Genomic DNA, 15591 nt, shown 5'->3' on the forward strand with positions numbered 1-15591 from the left:
AGTGCACATCCACACTTACTTTGGTGGTAAAAAGTACAGAGCAACTTCACAGAGACAGACTGACACCATTTCACGAGCTCCGACTTGTCCATCCTACTCCTTTTTGTCTCGGTAAACACAGTTAATCAGTGCTTCAAGGCAGATTTCATTTCTTTTCTTTTCTCCGCTCCCAGAGGATTGAAATTTTTCCAAAATGAGGAATGAATTCAAGTGCGTCTTTGTTAGTTGTTCATTCAGGTTTTAAAGCCCTTCATTACAGAAGCTTGTGATCTATGCGTGTGTTAGAAGGGGGTTTTATGCTGTATGTAGACATATGTAGACATACAGGCCCTCGAATCCACTTGCACAAAAAATCTCATATTTGATCTAAAAAAAAAAAAAAAATTAAAAAAAAATCTAAGCATAAAACAATACTCACATGTTGTAAAGCCTGGTGCCACACTCACACAATGACACAACACTCTGTACACATACAGCCACACCAACATTTGCTCTGTTCGCCTGCTCCAACAGATAAGCAGTAAGAATGCAGCCTCATTTTCTCTCACATGTGCGGCCGAGCAGGAAAAGTACACACACTGATCAACAGGGTTTGGTCTTCAAGTCTTGACTTCAGAGAGTATCGCCAGCTTCAACTGTTGTCAGCTGTTTGTCTTCCTCTGTCCCTTTTTTGGGAAAAAGCTGTCTCTCTCCCACCCTACTTTGACCAAAGGGTCAAGCAGGAGCTTCCGCTACAGTTTTCAGAGAGCATTTTTTAGCAAATCAAGTTCTGTATTATCTGGTGCTGTGACAAGGAAAAGGGGGGTTGAAAAAAAGAAGCTTCTTCAGACGAACATGTTAACAGCCTCCATGCAGTTCATTTGTACTCCCACTGTCTGTCAGCAGAGGAATCTGTGGCTCGTGTAGCCGTCCTATGGTTTGGTGACAGTGGTAGTGTTGGTACCAGGATGCTGCTGGGAGGCTCCACAGTCCAACTCATCTCTCAAGGTGCCCTTTGTGATGCCAAATGGAGCCAGTTTTTTGAAGGCAGCTCTAGCGACCTTTGTTCTTTTTGGCATTCCCCTGAAGGAAACAAAAAAAAAACAAAAAACACATGACTCAGTCCTACAAAAATTTAAATAACCTCATGCCCAGGATTGGTACAAAATTAAAGCTGTGTTAAGTGCAGTAAGCTGGGTCAGCTCATAGCTGATTTGCATTCTTAAATCTACAAACGTGCCGAGGCTGGTTTCTGGCCTTCCAGGGAAAAATCTTCACCTTTACATCTCCGAACGTGTTCTGTCCTGCAGCTTCCCAAAATTCAGCTCAGTGTGCGCATGCATGCGGGAACATGTGTGCTTAAAACAGGCCTCTGCACTTCTGTGGCTTCGACTTAACGACTTTTTCAGATGGTTCCAGCAGGTGCTTTTCCCATCAGACCCGGCAGCAACCACAACACTACAGATGACCTCCGGGTTCACCTCATAACTGACAGAAACTTTACAATGTCACATTTCACTGCCAGGCCTGAATTGATCCTTCACACTCCCTGAAGCCGGTGGATTTTTTTATTACTCCTCTTTAAGTGGTGGAGGTTTTAGATTTATTTACATGGAGACTGACAGTATGTGACAGCTGAGAAAAAACCTAAGAGCTAGAGTTTGGATTAAAAGGAGTAAAAAAAACCCAACAACAATAGGGAAGTGCAACAGAAATCTGTATTCAGTGTTGTACCTTGCTTCCAAGTTTAAGCGTGTCAATTTCCTCTCTCTGTTTGCTCAAAGTCTCATTCATGCTACACAGGTGGTCGCTCATCATGCTGAGCTGGTCTTCGTAGCTCCTCTTGGTCGTAGCCAGCTCATCCTAAATGACAAAAAACACAGTTAAACCCGAGTTGGGAGAAAGGCTGATGTGATGTCTATACTTCGGCCGGAAGAGATCGTATTTTACCTGCAAGCGTGTGATGTTCTGATTGGCCAGTTTGACATCCTCATTCAGAGTCTCCCGTGCCTTTTCCGCTATGGCTAATCTCTTAGCCAAAGCTCGGCACTAGGATGGGAGGGAAAAGGAAAGTGAGCAAGTGCTTTTCCCGCTGACATGTTTAATGCATGTCGAGAACAGTTCAGATGTGTTTCAAACGCTGCCGTGTTTCTTTGAGGAATTTCAGGATAGCATCAAAAGCTAAATACACACTTTGAAAAGAGTGACAGTTTAATATGTGAGGTAGTGTAGTCCTGTTGCTACGATACAAAACGAGGATGACTGACATGCCGGTTAGTCACAATGTGACAGGATGTCACTTAGACAAGTATCTTGCGTTTTGAAATTGAGCCTCGCTGTAATACTAAAAATACAAGGTGTCAGTTTTTTGGTAAAACTAAAAAGTCAACTTAATGGGACTAAGGAATCATTTTCAAAATACAATGGCTTAAGATCAAAGACAAGTGAAACAATGTCAACTTCTGTTTCTATTCTCTTGAAGTGAATTCAAGAAGCAGACAAAAATGCTTGTGCAACGACTAAAGCAAAAAAACACTGGAGGGAACTATGGCAGGCCACTAGTTTCTATTACATGTAACACTTGTATTTAGTAGCGCTCATAAGAGTTATATCTGTATATCTGATCCCAGCTGACATGTCAGAAAGGCCGTGTGTGCTATGAAAAGGTCGTTGCTGCACGGTTAGTGAGATAAACATTTGAGTAAGGGCTTCACCTCAGAGTGAAAGTGCACAGCTTTACTGTCTGAAATCTGCAGCTGAGTGGTGAGTTCTCCCACTCTGGTCATATAGTGAGTCTTTATCAGCTGCTCCCTGGACTCCTCATCTCCCACCTGCAGACGCAGACACAACATCCAAGCTAGAAAAGATTTTCTTCTCCTTCTGGGAGGCTTTATCGTTCCAAATACTTAAAAAAAAAAAAAAAAGTTTTCTATTAGAGCCATTTGTTGGTTGACAACTTACATTTTCGACTGTAGGGGTGGTACACAACATGCCGACCTGGAAAGAACAAGAGGAAAACATGTCAGGATGTGAATAATATACCAGATGTAAAAACCACAGTAACCACAGACAGGCCTCTAATACTGTTAAGACACACTAACCATGCCAAAGATAACAATAATAAAACCTAGTAGGCACGTAGACCAGACTACAGAGTCAAATAGCTCTGGGTTGTGACTGCGTTGTGGACTCTGCACTGACTTGCATGAACAACAGTGTTTTTCTACTCTGCCACATCAGCACATTGGAAGTTTGAGTTTTATCAAGCAAAAAAAAAAAACTTAACAAGCAGGGGGGGGTACAAGAAAAGAATAATAATATTCCCTTTGTTGAGGCAAATCAGACACCAGTGCTACAGGCTGAATTTTTTTCTCTGCAAGCAAAAAAAAAACAAACAGCAGCCAGGAGAGAGACTGTACCAGGCTTGTGCACAACGTAGCCTCTTTCCCTGCAGCTTTCTGCTCTCCCTCGGCTTCCTCGTGGCTCTGCGCGAGCGTGCTGGCTGCAGCTGTTTGCAAGTTCGGACTTCCCCCCAGAGCCGCCGCCAGTTGCGCTTCCAGGTCCGCGATGCGCTGGTTTTCCTTCTCCAACCGCACCTTCCCCAGCTGGGCCTCCAGGAGCCAGTGCTCCTTCTCCTGCTCCAGCCGAGCGATCTTCTCCTGGCTCTGCTGCACCTGCGGGAGGCCGGCGGGGAGAGAGAGGAGAGGAGTGGACAGTGAGCTGGTGGGAAGAGGGCTGAGTAGAGGTCAGGAGAAGTGAAAGGGCAGCAGTGTTTAGGAAGGGTTGGGGAAACTAAATAACAAACACAAATATTTTTACTAGCTTTATCTGATCCAACAACTTCAAATTGCAGAGAGTAAAAAAAAAACACTTAGATGAAAAATAATTTATGAGCCAATATAAAAGATGCTACTGATTCTGCTATCCAGGCACTAAATTGCTCCAGAACCTGAAGGCTCAAATGGCAAAAGCCCAATAAACTGGATCTTTATAGATTCATTTTATGACTTTGTACGTGTAATAGTAAACTTGGTGCTGAAGTGACAAACTTAAGAAGGTTAATACGGACCAAAGGACACAATTAAAAAAAGAAAAAAAAAAAAAGACATTTCAAACTGACTCAGGAAAGAATAAGCACAACCTGAGGGGGCAAACTCACACCCTCTCCCTAAAGAGCAACATGATTGTGTTGTATCATCTTAAGATTTCTGTACAAGTCTATATGTAGTGTTTTCTCAGCGACTATTTCCTCCGTTGTTGTTGTTGTTGTTGTTGTTGTGCTGTTTCTGGTTTTCCTGCATTTTGCAATTTGGTCTTTAATTGTATTGTGTCCCAAAAAACACAAAGCCACAATAAACATAATTGCATGTGGAACCATTTTTGACTTTATCTCTGTTATTACACCAGTGAGTTTAGGGCTGGCACACTGACTCCCTCATTGTTATATTGTCCACATAACACTTACTGTCTAGTTGTTGGCCAAATGTTAGCTCTTCAGAACTGAAAAGAAAAACCTTTAAAAGCCATCACTTCAAAGGATATAGAAAGAGAGAGCGTCTCAGTCGAGGGTCATACCTGTTGGGTGAGTCCCTCTCTGCTCTCAGTGGAGCTGGTAAGTATGCGGCGGTTCGACAGAGCTTCTGTGTAAGGAACAGACTGTGGCCTGGGCTGAAATGAAAAAAAACAAAACAAGCAAGTAAAGTGGGAGGACGGTCATTTATTAACATTTATCAATTATTCATGAACATAAAATAGCAGGGAGATAAAACCAGATGGAACGTATGAAATATTCACAAAGACTTCCTCACAGGAGAATGTTTTAAGAAGCGGTTTAAAAGACGTCGCTGGCGTTTTCTTTTGTGAGCCGAATGATCCGCACCCTGGGGGGCTTTTACCATAAAAGCGCGGTCACCTTTTGCCACCAGCTGAAAACCCAGCCGATTCAAGAAGATACCCACCTTTCTGGCAGCATGGATATAGGCAGCTGCTTTCTTTTTGTTGGCCAGCATGCTCTCTGCTTGCAAAGGATTGAGGGCGACTGCGCCGCCTCTTGGATTGTAGCCTGAGGATGTAAAGAAGTCCAAGTTGTTGCTGAAGAAAGTAGCAATCTGCAACAGAACGGTGATATTATTATCTCATATCGTTCAAAGGACAGAGAACAAAACACTAATTAACGCTTACACTTCCCGACGCAAGATTCACGGCGTTCTGTTTCGCCTCAAATTAATCAGCGTGTTTACAGCAGAGATGACTCCACCGCTAAGTGTCCGTGGTAATAAACGTCTGAGCAATTAAGCTTTTGCCTGGAGAGATGATCGCTCCCACTATGCGGCTCACTCCACACTCAGTGCGCCAGCGTGTTATTCGATGCTGGACTGTGCCTCCCATCAGTGCACACACACACACACACACACACACATCATCAGCCAACGGTTCGCTTGATTCACAAAGAGAAATCATTTATCCCTTCACTCTGACTGGGGAGCAGCTGTACAAACTGTGATTTGGACATCATCTTTGAACATTTAACTGCTGCCCACCTGAGTCCTGCCGTTCAGTGTTATCACATTAGTGGCAAATTACCAACGTGATCCAGTTGCAGTGAAACCCTCACTGCTACTCACAATTAAGCCTTTGTGCATTACAGCAAACAAACAGCCCTGAACTGCTCGAACGCACAATGTACTGTACAAATCTGGCTGCTGTCTGCCCTCTGTTGGCTGTACCTTGGCAGTGCTGCTGGTCAGTGAGCCCAGAGATCCCAGCAGGCACTCTGTGGTGGTGCAGAGCTTCTGGGTGGTGGTGGGGAGCTCCTGCTCCAGGCTGGCCTTCTGGTTGTAGTGCTTGGACATCTCTGGACAAACAGGGAGGAAATACCACAGCAGGGAGGCATTTAAAGCACAGTTCCAGGCAAATTCAAACTGGGGCTATAGTTTCCTAATATTTTAGGTCTAAAAGAAGGTTTTAATTGCTCCTGTTTATTTTTATTTTATTTTTATTTACCCAGGCAAGCAATTAAGAACAAATTCTTATTTACAGGTGCAGCCTGAACCGTTATTATGCAGTAGTTCTGTCTGTCCCCGCATCGCCACAGCAGTGTGTAATGGGAGTGGACTGACCTTAGGCTGTTTAGGCTATTTACCACATTTTTTTCACAATGTCAGATGGTGATTCAAACATACACTGAGGAGTTTACTTCAAGAAAGCCGACATGTTTGTAAACGGAGCTGTAATACAAAGTCTCTCGCAAGAGGCAAGATGACGTGCTCAGTATGTTTACAGGTAGAATGAACATCAGCCAGATTTGCTCTTACAGCTACAAAAACGTCACGAGTTGATATGTCTTTGTTGTTAAAACGAACGTGAGCGCTTCAGACGACCTGTAAACATACTGAGTGCGTCATCTTGACTTTGTTTTACAGCTCCGTTTACAAACATGTCGGCTTTCGTGAAATCAAAACCCCTCGGTGTATGTTTAAATAGCCATCTGACGTTGTCTTGTTGTCATGTAAACAGCCTAAGATCTGTCCACTCCCATTACACACTGCTGTGGCGATATGGGGACAGACAGAACTACTGCAGAACAGGAGCAATTAAAAAGAAAATCTTCAGATTCATTCTTTTAGACCTAACATATTAGGAAACTATTTAGCCCCAGGTTGAATTTGCCTGGAATTGTCCTTTAAAGCCCTTTGTAGAGCTTCACTGTTAGATAATGTTTGTTTACATTTGGCCACAGTGACAAACAAAAGAGGTATTCATTAAATGAACACATTTAAGCTGAACAAATGTGACTCTTTCCTACCAGACAGCACTAGATTATACTTGATACTAGGCTGCTGGACTCACAGGATATGGATGTTAGAAAAAAATTGGATTGGTGGTGCACTGTTGTGCAAACAGAAAATGATACCCTTTTTATACCAAAATGAGTGGTTTTAGTTGAGTTTGCCTTTCTCTATGGACTGAGGACACACACCGCTGCACAAAGCAATGTCCTCACACGCACGGACAGAGCACACAGATGCAGGGGAGAGAGAGTAATCTGCTAGCCACATTGAAAAGTGGAAAAATGGACACATCACATCAACATTCCTGGATTTGTTCTCCTGTAAAAGTGATGGAGCCTCAGCGTAAGAAGCTCTGATCAGTGATTGTGTCTCATATTTCAGGGCGGCACTCACTCTTTCAACCATGAGCGAAGTGTATGCACAGTGTTTCTGGTTTTAACAGGCAAGAGGTCTGTCTACAGTTGTGATGTGTTTACATCAATATCAATCAGCCCTGACGCTGATAAATACCTCCATCTACTGCTAAATCAATTGACCCTAGTGTGAATGCTGATTGCACCATGTGCATTTCCAACAAAAGCCCGATGTTAGTGCAACTAAGCAGGTTTTTTTTTTTTAACTTGCTAAGGAGCTTGATGCTGGCTGGCTTTAATAAAGAACTAAGAGCAGTTAGGTGGTTGACAGAGGGAGTGGTCTTGCTGTGTTGCGCTGGTCGTGAGTGGCTGCGGGTCAAAAGTGTCCCACAGTGCTGCTCACCTTTAATGGCATCTTGAAGACTGTGTAGGCAGGCGGCCAGCTGGGTGAAGACAGCCGAGGTGCTGCTCTGTGGCATGGCATCCTGCCGAACACCTGAGTGAACATCAGCACCAATTAAAACACGTCAGGATTTCCTATTTAGACATCAACAGTTTTGTTTTTTTAAGAAAAAAATACAATAACATGCATTTGTAACATAATCAGTCCAATCTTGCATTAACTGGGATGAGTGACAGAACTTTCAGGGCAAAAAGAGCAGAAATGTTAACATACTGGGTAAGGCTAAAAGGTTAATGTAGTTCTGCAGCTTCTCAAACACAGAAGTTACTCTCTTCATGTCACTCTGCAGCTCCTGGTTTTTCACAGTAAGGGCAGCAGTACAAAGACTCGCCTCACACTCCTCTTCCAGGCTGAAAGAAAAAGTGGAGATTGCCATCAGTACAGCCTCCTCCACTCCATTTCTCTATCACAATCTCACACTCACACACACACACACACAGTACTGACCTTTTCAGCTGGTAGGGAAGAATCTTTTGCAGAAAATGAGTGTATGAGGAGAAATTATCAGCAAAGCTCTTCAGCTTGACCACAGTCTCCTTTAATTGAACGAAAACAACACCATTAGTGGTTAAATTATAACAGGTAACACCAGTAAACTGCTGTGTAAAAACCACTCACCAGCACTGTGACCGTGTCCTCTGTGATGCTTTGGTGTAACTGCAGAAAGCTGTCCTCCAGGGGGCGCACATAGGCTGCATTCTCATGCAGGTACTGGGAGAACTGCCATGAGGAAAAAATTATGCATCTTGAGTTTGCACAGTAAATATTGCTGCATATGTAGAACCGGTAATTACATAATATTTGTCTTTTGTCTTTTCTGTTTGTCTTGCGTGGTGTGGAGGCCTCACCTTCTGGTTGAGGGGGGAGATGGGCTCGATGGAGGAGTCCCGGGGATAGATGTGAACTCTCTGCTCTGTGTAGGAGTGAAAGTTCAACAGAGCAGCGACCAAATCCTGAATGAAGCTCAGAGCCTGACCTGCTAGGTCCCGAGCCTTGAGCTGAATCCACAGAGAGAACAGACACACCACAGAGCACTGTATTAGTACTCCTGCTAAAATGTAAAGCAGCATGAATTAATCTGTGTCATAAGATGTTATCACTAGCTTTCTGAATAGTGAACTACATCTAAACATCCTTAGATAGTCTCTGATAAACATAGATATGTGGCATCAAATAATGTATTTCTTTTCCAAGCCAGCATGGCACTAAAAAACATTATCCAACCTATAATATGTTATAAACACATTTATTGGGTATATGTATTGTGTTTTCTGCTTTTGTATTGTGTGTCTTGTATATAGACCTGAGTCAGTAATAAAGTTTAACATAACACAACAATAATTCTTATCCCAATTAGAGTTTAATTATTTCAATCTGTTTTATTTAATGGCTGGTGTTTTCTTTTGTGTCTGTCTGTATGAGATGCGGCTGCTGTGACACTACAATTTCCTTTATGGATTAATAAAGTATCTTGACTTGACATTGAGTAACAAATCACATTAGATCCTCACCTGGTGCCTTCGATTGTGTGGTGGTACATTCAGGCTGTTGTAGTCGCTAAATTCTGCAGGATGAGAGAGAAGAGCAGTTAAACCAAAGCTGAACCTCAATCCCTGCACTGAACTCTATTGACTCGACAAACACAGCTTAAATGATTCTGCCTCCTGCCTCATGGCATGCAATATTACAGTGCGGTGTAGTGTTACACTGTTTACTCCCGGGCAGGATGTTGTTACAGTATCGGTGACACAGACATCGGTTATTCTCAAATAGACGTCTGCTCGGTAACGGGTTGTTGTTTTTTTGTTTTGTGTTTTTGTCAGTGTGATACTCACTGGTGTCATTGAAGGGCACTTTCTCCTGGATTACACTGCTGCTCTGTTTCACCTGTCTGTTCAGCTCTGACTGACACCGCCTCAGCTGCTGCTGACTGCACAGACCCAGCAAACAGGAGATAAACCGATATGAATAATACATACACACAGAATCGCAACTACTATATGCAAAAATGTGTATCAAAGGTTTAAGGCAAAAAACATGTCAGTTAAACATTTCTATGTAGCTAATGTGTATGACAGTAAATAATAAGAATGCTGTTATCTGATAAAGACAAATATTTTGTGCCTATTTCCACCAGTAACATGTAGATAGACTGCACTGTAACTCTATATTTATATGCACTTCCTGCAAATGTTCCCCCACCACATTAGTGGATGAAAAAAAAAATAGATTTACCACTCCTCTGTTCGCACTCTGCACTCTTTTGCTTCCCTCTCCAGAGTATGTGCTTTCACCTATCAGATTAAAAAGGGAAACACACAATTTAATGAACTTAAAATTAAAACTGACAATCACATAATGTTCTCCATCCTCCTCCTCCTGTTAATCCTCACCTCTAAGCGCGCCTTGTCGCCCTGCAGCCTCTCGATCGTTTCCATGTACTTGGTGGTGAGTCTGTCCACGACGGCCTGGTGCCCCTCCGAGTCTTTCTCCAGCTCCTCTAGTCGCGCCTTCAGCTCGGCCTCCTGCTTTTTGTGCTGCTCGTCTGCTTCGTAGAACTAATGAACACGCAGCAGAAAGCCCAGCGATTCCCAAGCGCATTAACTATGAATAATGTACACGCAGAAGAACAATGACCAGGCCAATATGAATACGTCGTGGCTGCTTACTTGGATATGAAGTCGCTCGTTCTCCTCTATCTTTTTCTGCAGGTCCTCATCGAAAACATTCTGGGTCTGCAGGCCGTGCTGTGAGGGAGAGTCCCCTTTGGTCTGGAGGTAGTGGAGATAAAAGCAGGGCTGTTAATTATGACACCGGCTCCACAAACATTAGTGTTTTAATCACCGAGTTTGCACACTCCATAATCACTCTAAAAAAAAAAAGAAATGTTTTTGCTGACAGATTAATTTTATGCTCATTACAAAAAAATGCATAATTCATCCTGTACATCTTGTCCACAACTGAGTAGCGACTCATGATCACCTTCCCCTTTTTCCCCTTGGCTTCGCTGGCAGCGAGCTCCTCTTGCAGCAGTTCCACCCTCTTGGCCAGCTGTTGGTTCCTGAAGCTGAGGCTGTCCATCTCCTGCTCCTGTTTCCTCAGGCTCTGGTCCCTCTGCTTCAGCTGCTCCTGATGATATACACACAAACATATGTTGAGCATAACATGGCTATAAATGTCTACCTATGTACAATGTAAACACATAAATCATTACTTCAAAGTCATGTTGCCACGATTCTGTACTGTGATTGAAAAGAAGGCTCACTAGAAAATATGGTCGGGCTGTCATTGTGTACAACGTAACTGACAGCAGTGAGTACTACTCGTGGTTAGGTGACCTTTGTCTAGCAAAAATGAAAATGTAGGTGGCTCTCACACTGGAAACCACTTCCAGTGATCAAAGATACAAAGATCAACCACCTGTAGGGACCACAAAGACTGGGACAGAATGATTCATTTTGAAATGCAGTTTAAATAATTTGCTTGTATTAATGAAGTCAGCTTTCTGTGTTCATTCTTGATCATATTATAGACGAAAACAGGTGGGAAAAACTGTAAGTTATTGTGGCCTACGTCACATGCTAAGGTTCTACTTTTAACTTATTACAACTTTTATTGAGTGCCAGGTTGTAATGACAGCTAACAACCATCCCTGCTGGCTGGCTCAACATATGTTCAATCTGTGTGCGTGTGTGTGTGTGTGTGTGCGCAGGTGCACTTGTTTTGCACAATCGTGAACCATGTGACATCTTCACTGCTGTGGCTCAGCAAGTTATTTTGACCCCCTAATCTGGCTCTGCTCATGTTTTTGGATTTTTACAGTGAGTAATTATCACCCCTGCTTTCTCACAGCAGCAGCTATGTTATGTGAGTGGAGTGTAATGGTTTCACCCTGAGCTTCTGAACTAGACTTGGAGCAGAGAGGGCTATGGTGCAATCTATTTATTCTATCTGTAAATCAGTTGCTAGTGACTCTGTCAATGTCATTACTTTACATTGATGTAGCACATGTATAAATGTCCATTTGATGGGAATTACGAAAAATAAATGTAATAGTCATCTGCTTATAGTGTTTCATTTGACCTCAGACAAACAGGAGTATATTTTGTTTTTATGTCACTTTACCTTTAGCGAGGCAGAGTTGGCTTGTTCATCCACGACACCCTTCTTTAACACCTGATTCTGGGCACGGAGCTGTGAAAAAAACAGAGACAATTGTTGGGACATTGCACATAAATGAAACATAAGACGCCATCAGTGGTCAGGACTGAGATGTACAGATGTGTCTATGTGTGCAACATCTTAAAATGAATTTATATTTGCCTTTACAAAGACAATCTCAGTCATATGCTTGTGAATTGTTACTATTTTGTTACCCAGTTCTGTACCAATTATGTAAAAGAAATTAGTAATCTTCCAGCAAAACAGTGCATTGAGCACAATGGCAGCATGTGTGACAGTTACACAGTCAGCACTTTTCTAAGCAGGATATGGTTATTGGCTAACGGCAAGATCAGCGTTGACAGGGAAACAGCACACACTTCCCGTGCTGTCAGCTGACACAGAAACAAAGGGCACAAACAGCCTGCGAGAGAAAACACTGGTTTTACTGTCACTTCTCTGTCTCTCACTGAAAAACTGCCATTATATCACTTGAACACAGGGTGTTCACTGGAAACTTAAAATGTGATTATATGACAATCATAATGTATCATCAGAGGTGCTGTGTTGATGTTCACAAAATCAAAACAATGTTAAATAGCAGTGTGATTACCACAAATATAGAAATATTGAGCCTTTTATCACAATGTCATGCAATAAATGCTGCCTTCCTGAAGGTAAAAATGTGCTATTTTAATTGATGGTGATTTTAAAGACTGAAGTTTGTCAAGTCTCTGACTTGCACTATATCTGATTTCACAAATTCACATTATCAATTGATATAATATGGTAACAATATGTCAATACCTCTGGGTGTGAGATAATGTAATACAACAACACTAGGCTACAACCTTCCTGTCACAAATGACCAAAGAGTTTCCTGAGACCTCTCTTAACCTAAACCTGAACTACTTGAACAATTACTAGACATTAATATTAACAATATTTGGATTCATTTATATTTTATAGCTAGGTGAAACTCAACGACTCTTAATTCCTGTGGTTTGCCTGACAAATACCTGTCAGTTGTTTGAAAAACATGAATCATTAATAGGTAGCTAACGCTAACACACATTTGCATCTGCTGTCCTCCTCCTCGTCAATAATAATAATATGAACATCAATGACAACTGACATTAATCCACCGACACAGCATGAGCAGACATGGTTGAGTGTTTTTACCTTAGAGTACTCCTGAGCCAGCTTGCTGTATTTTGTTTGCAGGTCTGTAACGTTAGCCATGGTGGGTTGGAGACAGAAACAGACGTTATCCCGGTGGCTAACGTAACAGCGGATGCTAAATAACGTTATCCTAGCTGGCCCGGTGGCTAGCCGACGGTTGTTCCGGTTAGCTTGTCCAACACTGTCCGCTGCCTGAGATGCTCACGGTGGTGGTGGTGGTGGTGGACAGTGGACACGGTGTGGGCTATAACTTCCTGAGGTGGGTTTAGCTCTCTGTCATTAACTAGCTACTTCCCGGGGGGCTCGTTTCTCCGTCGCTTGGTGCAGCCAGCCTCGGACACATTGTGACAGAGGGACGGTCATGAGTCCCGGGGAGAGCGGCTACTGGCCATCCGATGGAGACTGCTGTCTGAAGCGGCCGAGGTGTTAAAACTCCGTGCTGACAGCGGTGCTTTCTCTTACGTTAGCACTGCTAGCTAGCTGTGGCAGAGCCGCCGGTTAGCTAAGTGACTAGCCGAGAGCTAACTAGCTATGTTAGCAAAACAAATCCCCGATCCACCGAGCAACACATGTAGGGGAGTCAGTCCGGTCTGTGACAGCGGCCTCCGCAGGCACCACCGGAGAGGAGGGGGTCGCTGCTGCTAAGCTTCAGCAACAACTTTAATAACCGAACCAGTTTAAAGGAGCATTTTCATTTTCTAACCCGTAAAAATCCTCCACTACCTTGAAACATGGATCCGACCACAGACCGTCTCAAGTGTGCTAAGGCTCAAGCTCAGGGGTCAGAGGTCACAAAACAGAGGAACTGATGAGCGCCTGTAAAGAGGGCGCCGCCTAGTGGTCATAGATAGATAGATAGATAGATAGATAGATAGATAGATAGATAGATAGATAGATAGATAGATAGATAGATAGATAGATAGATAGATAGATAGATAGATAGATAGATACTTTGCTTTTTTTCATTAAACTGTCTAAGTGTTTTTAAACAGCACTAATATTCCACTTGTGTTATCATGAAATAATATGACACCCACTCTCCATTTACACTACTTATATTTTAATAGTGTGCAATACTGAACTGCAGATATGTATGTATCTTTTTTGTAATTAAGTTTGAATGCAGCACTTTACTTGTTGTAATGGGGTAGGCTATATTTACACTGAGTGGTTCTGCCACCACTATATAGATGATATGATCAAAACAATAGCTCATTATTAACATGGGAAATCAATTTAAAAATCATCAAAAATAAACAGGCAAAGGATACATTTTGTAACATTACACTGGTGACATATACTAGTATTCCCTAAGCTCTAATATTGTACTATTTTGTATATTGTACAGGCAATCAGAGGTAGGTCTGGATGTGACTGTGATTTTTATATGATGCAAAATGGAGATATCACTGGTAAATATGGAGATATTACATCCTTTCCTCTGCTTTTATCTTTCCGGTAAGCGACTTAATGCCATTTGCAATTAAGGGATGTGATGTCACAGATAAATTATTTACTGCTGACTTTGAGTCTGGTAAGGGCTGCATTAACAAAAACCAGGTCAGAAAATAACAAGTGGGTTGCAGCACTGTGAAGGATAGTCTCAGCGAGTTCCCTCTAAAACGCACATGACCTCGTTTAGACTAGAAGTGAAACGACATGTTGCTAATGCAGCCATCACCGCTCAAATCCGACACGATTAATTTTACCTAATCCATAATAATCTCTTTATACTTTCACCAAAGTATCGCTATCTCTTTAAAGAAAACATAACCGTGGAGTTCTTCTGTTAAATGTGTTCTATATTCACAGAAGAGCTTGAATGTTTTTGTTAAAAGAGAGACATTTCCTCTGCTGCTGTCTCACTATCCCTGATCTTAAATGCATACAGGCAAAACACAAACTCTCTCACACGCACACCACAGCCAGTGGCTCCAGCATTGTCTGGTTGCCTGGCAACTGTCGGCGTGGCGTGGTTGCTAGGGCCGTGTGGGAGGGGGGGAGGTGATGCTGCTCTGATTTCCAGCTGAATTGAGGCAGTCAGTAGGGAGAAGCCCCCCTCTTCCAGTCGACACACAGGACTCTATTGAACAATAGAGCTGTGCCAATGGGCCTGAGGCTAGTCAGACAAGCCCTTGTTCAGGGTCACACTGTGTTCATCCCACAGTCCTCCATGACTAATTAACTTACAGCGAAGAGTGTCGTAGAGGACATCTGATGATGCATCCATCACTGGCACAGCCCTGGAATCTACATTAATGTGAGGTGCATTTCTGGCGGCCTGCCATGTTTGGTGCTTTCGAAAAAGACACGGCAGGAGAAAAAGGGGAAAAGTGTGGTGAAGCCGCCACACGTGGTGCCGCCGAACACAGCTTGTGCATTCAAAGTGGCACTGAACTGCTGGACATGGTGGGAAATATTTTGCCAGCTGTAATGTTATGGTTATGTGAAAGCTGAGAATCCGGGCCACATGGAGAGGTGGTTATTCTAAAGAACAGGCATTATTCACCAGAATATGGCCTTCACAGCAGGTGGCAATGTTGGTCAAAAATCTTTCGCTAGTGTATAAAGGCTCCTAATGTAAAGTGATGGCGTTCTTCTGTTGCGGAGGAGAGTTTGGAGGGCAAAAAACATGTCAAGTCTCATTTGCAGTGATAAAACG

The 15591-nt window shown here is 42.8% G+C and overlaps 1 protein-coding gene across 1 annotated transcript; it reads right to left on the reverse strand.

The window, feature by feature from the left end:
• Positions 1-384: 384 nt before the first annotated feature.
• Positions 385-13722, reverse strand: ppp1r21 (protein phosphatase 1, regulatory subunit 21). Its single transcript, XM_085800394.1, has 22 exons — positions 12930-13722; positions 11712-11780; positions 10569-10715; positions 10256-10357; positions 9980-10144; positions 9822-9880; positions 9422-9516; positions 9098-9150; positions 8435-8584; positions 8205-8306; positions 8034-8122; positions 7800-7936; positions 7527-7619; positions 5706-5833; positions 4938-5087; positions 4555-4647; positions 3399-3653; positions 2941-2976; positions 2694-2810; positions 1930-2028; positions 1714-1842; positions 385-1062 (listed from the first exon to the last, which is right to left on the reverse strand). The coding sequence occupies exons 1-22, from the start codon at positions 12987-12989 to the stop codon at positions 1033-1035; spliced, it is 2358 nt and encodes a 785-aa protein (XP_085656520.1). The 5' UTR covers positions 12990-13722; the 3' UTR covers positions 385-1032.
• Positions 13723-15591: the final 1869 nt, after the last annotated feature.

This window comes from Trachurus japonicus, chromosome 15 (assembly GCF_045865225.1).
Source record: "Trachurus japonicus isolate A0001 chromosome 15, Traja_1.0".
NCBI lineage: Eukaryota > Metazoa > Chordata > Actinopteri > Carangiformes > Carangidae > Trachurus > Trachurus japonicus.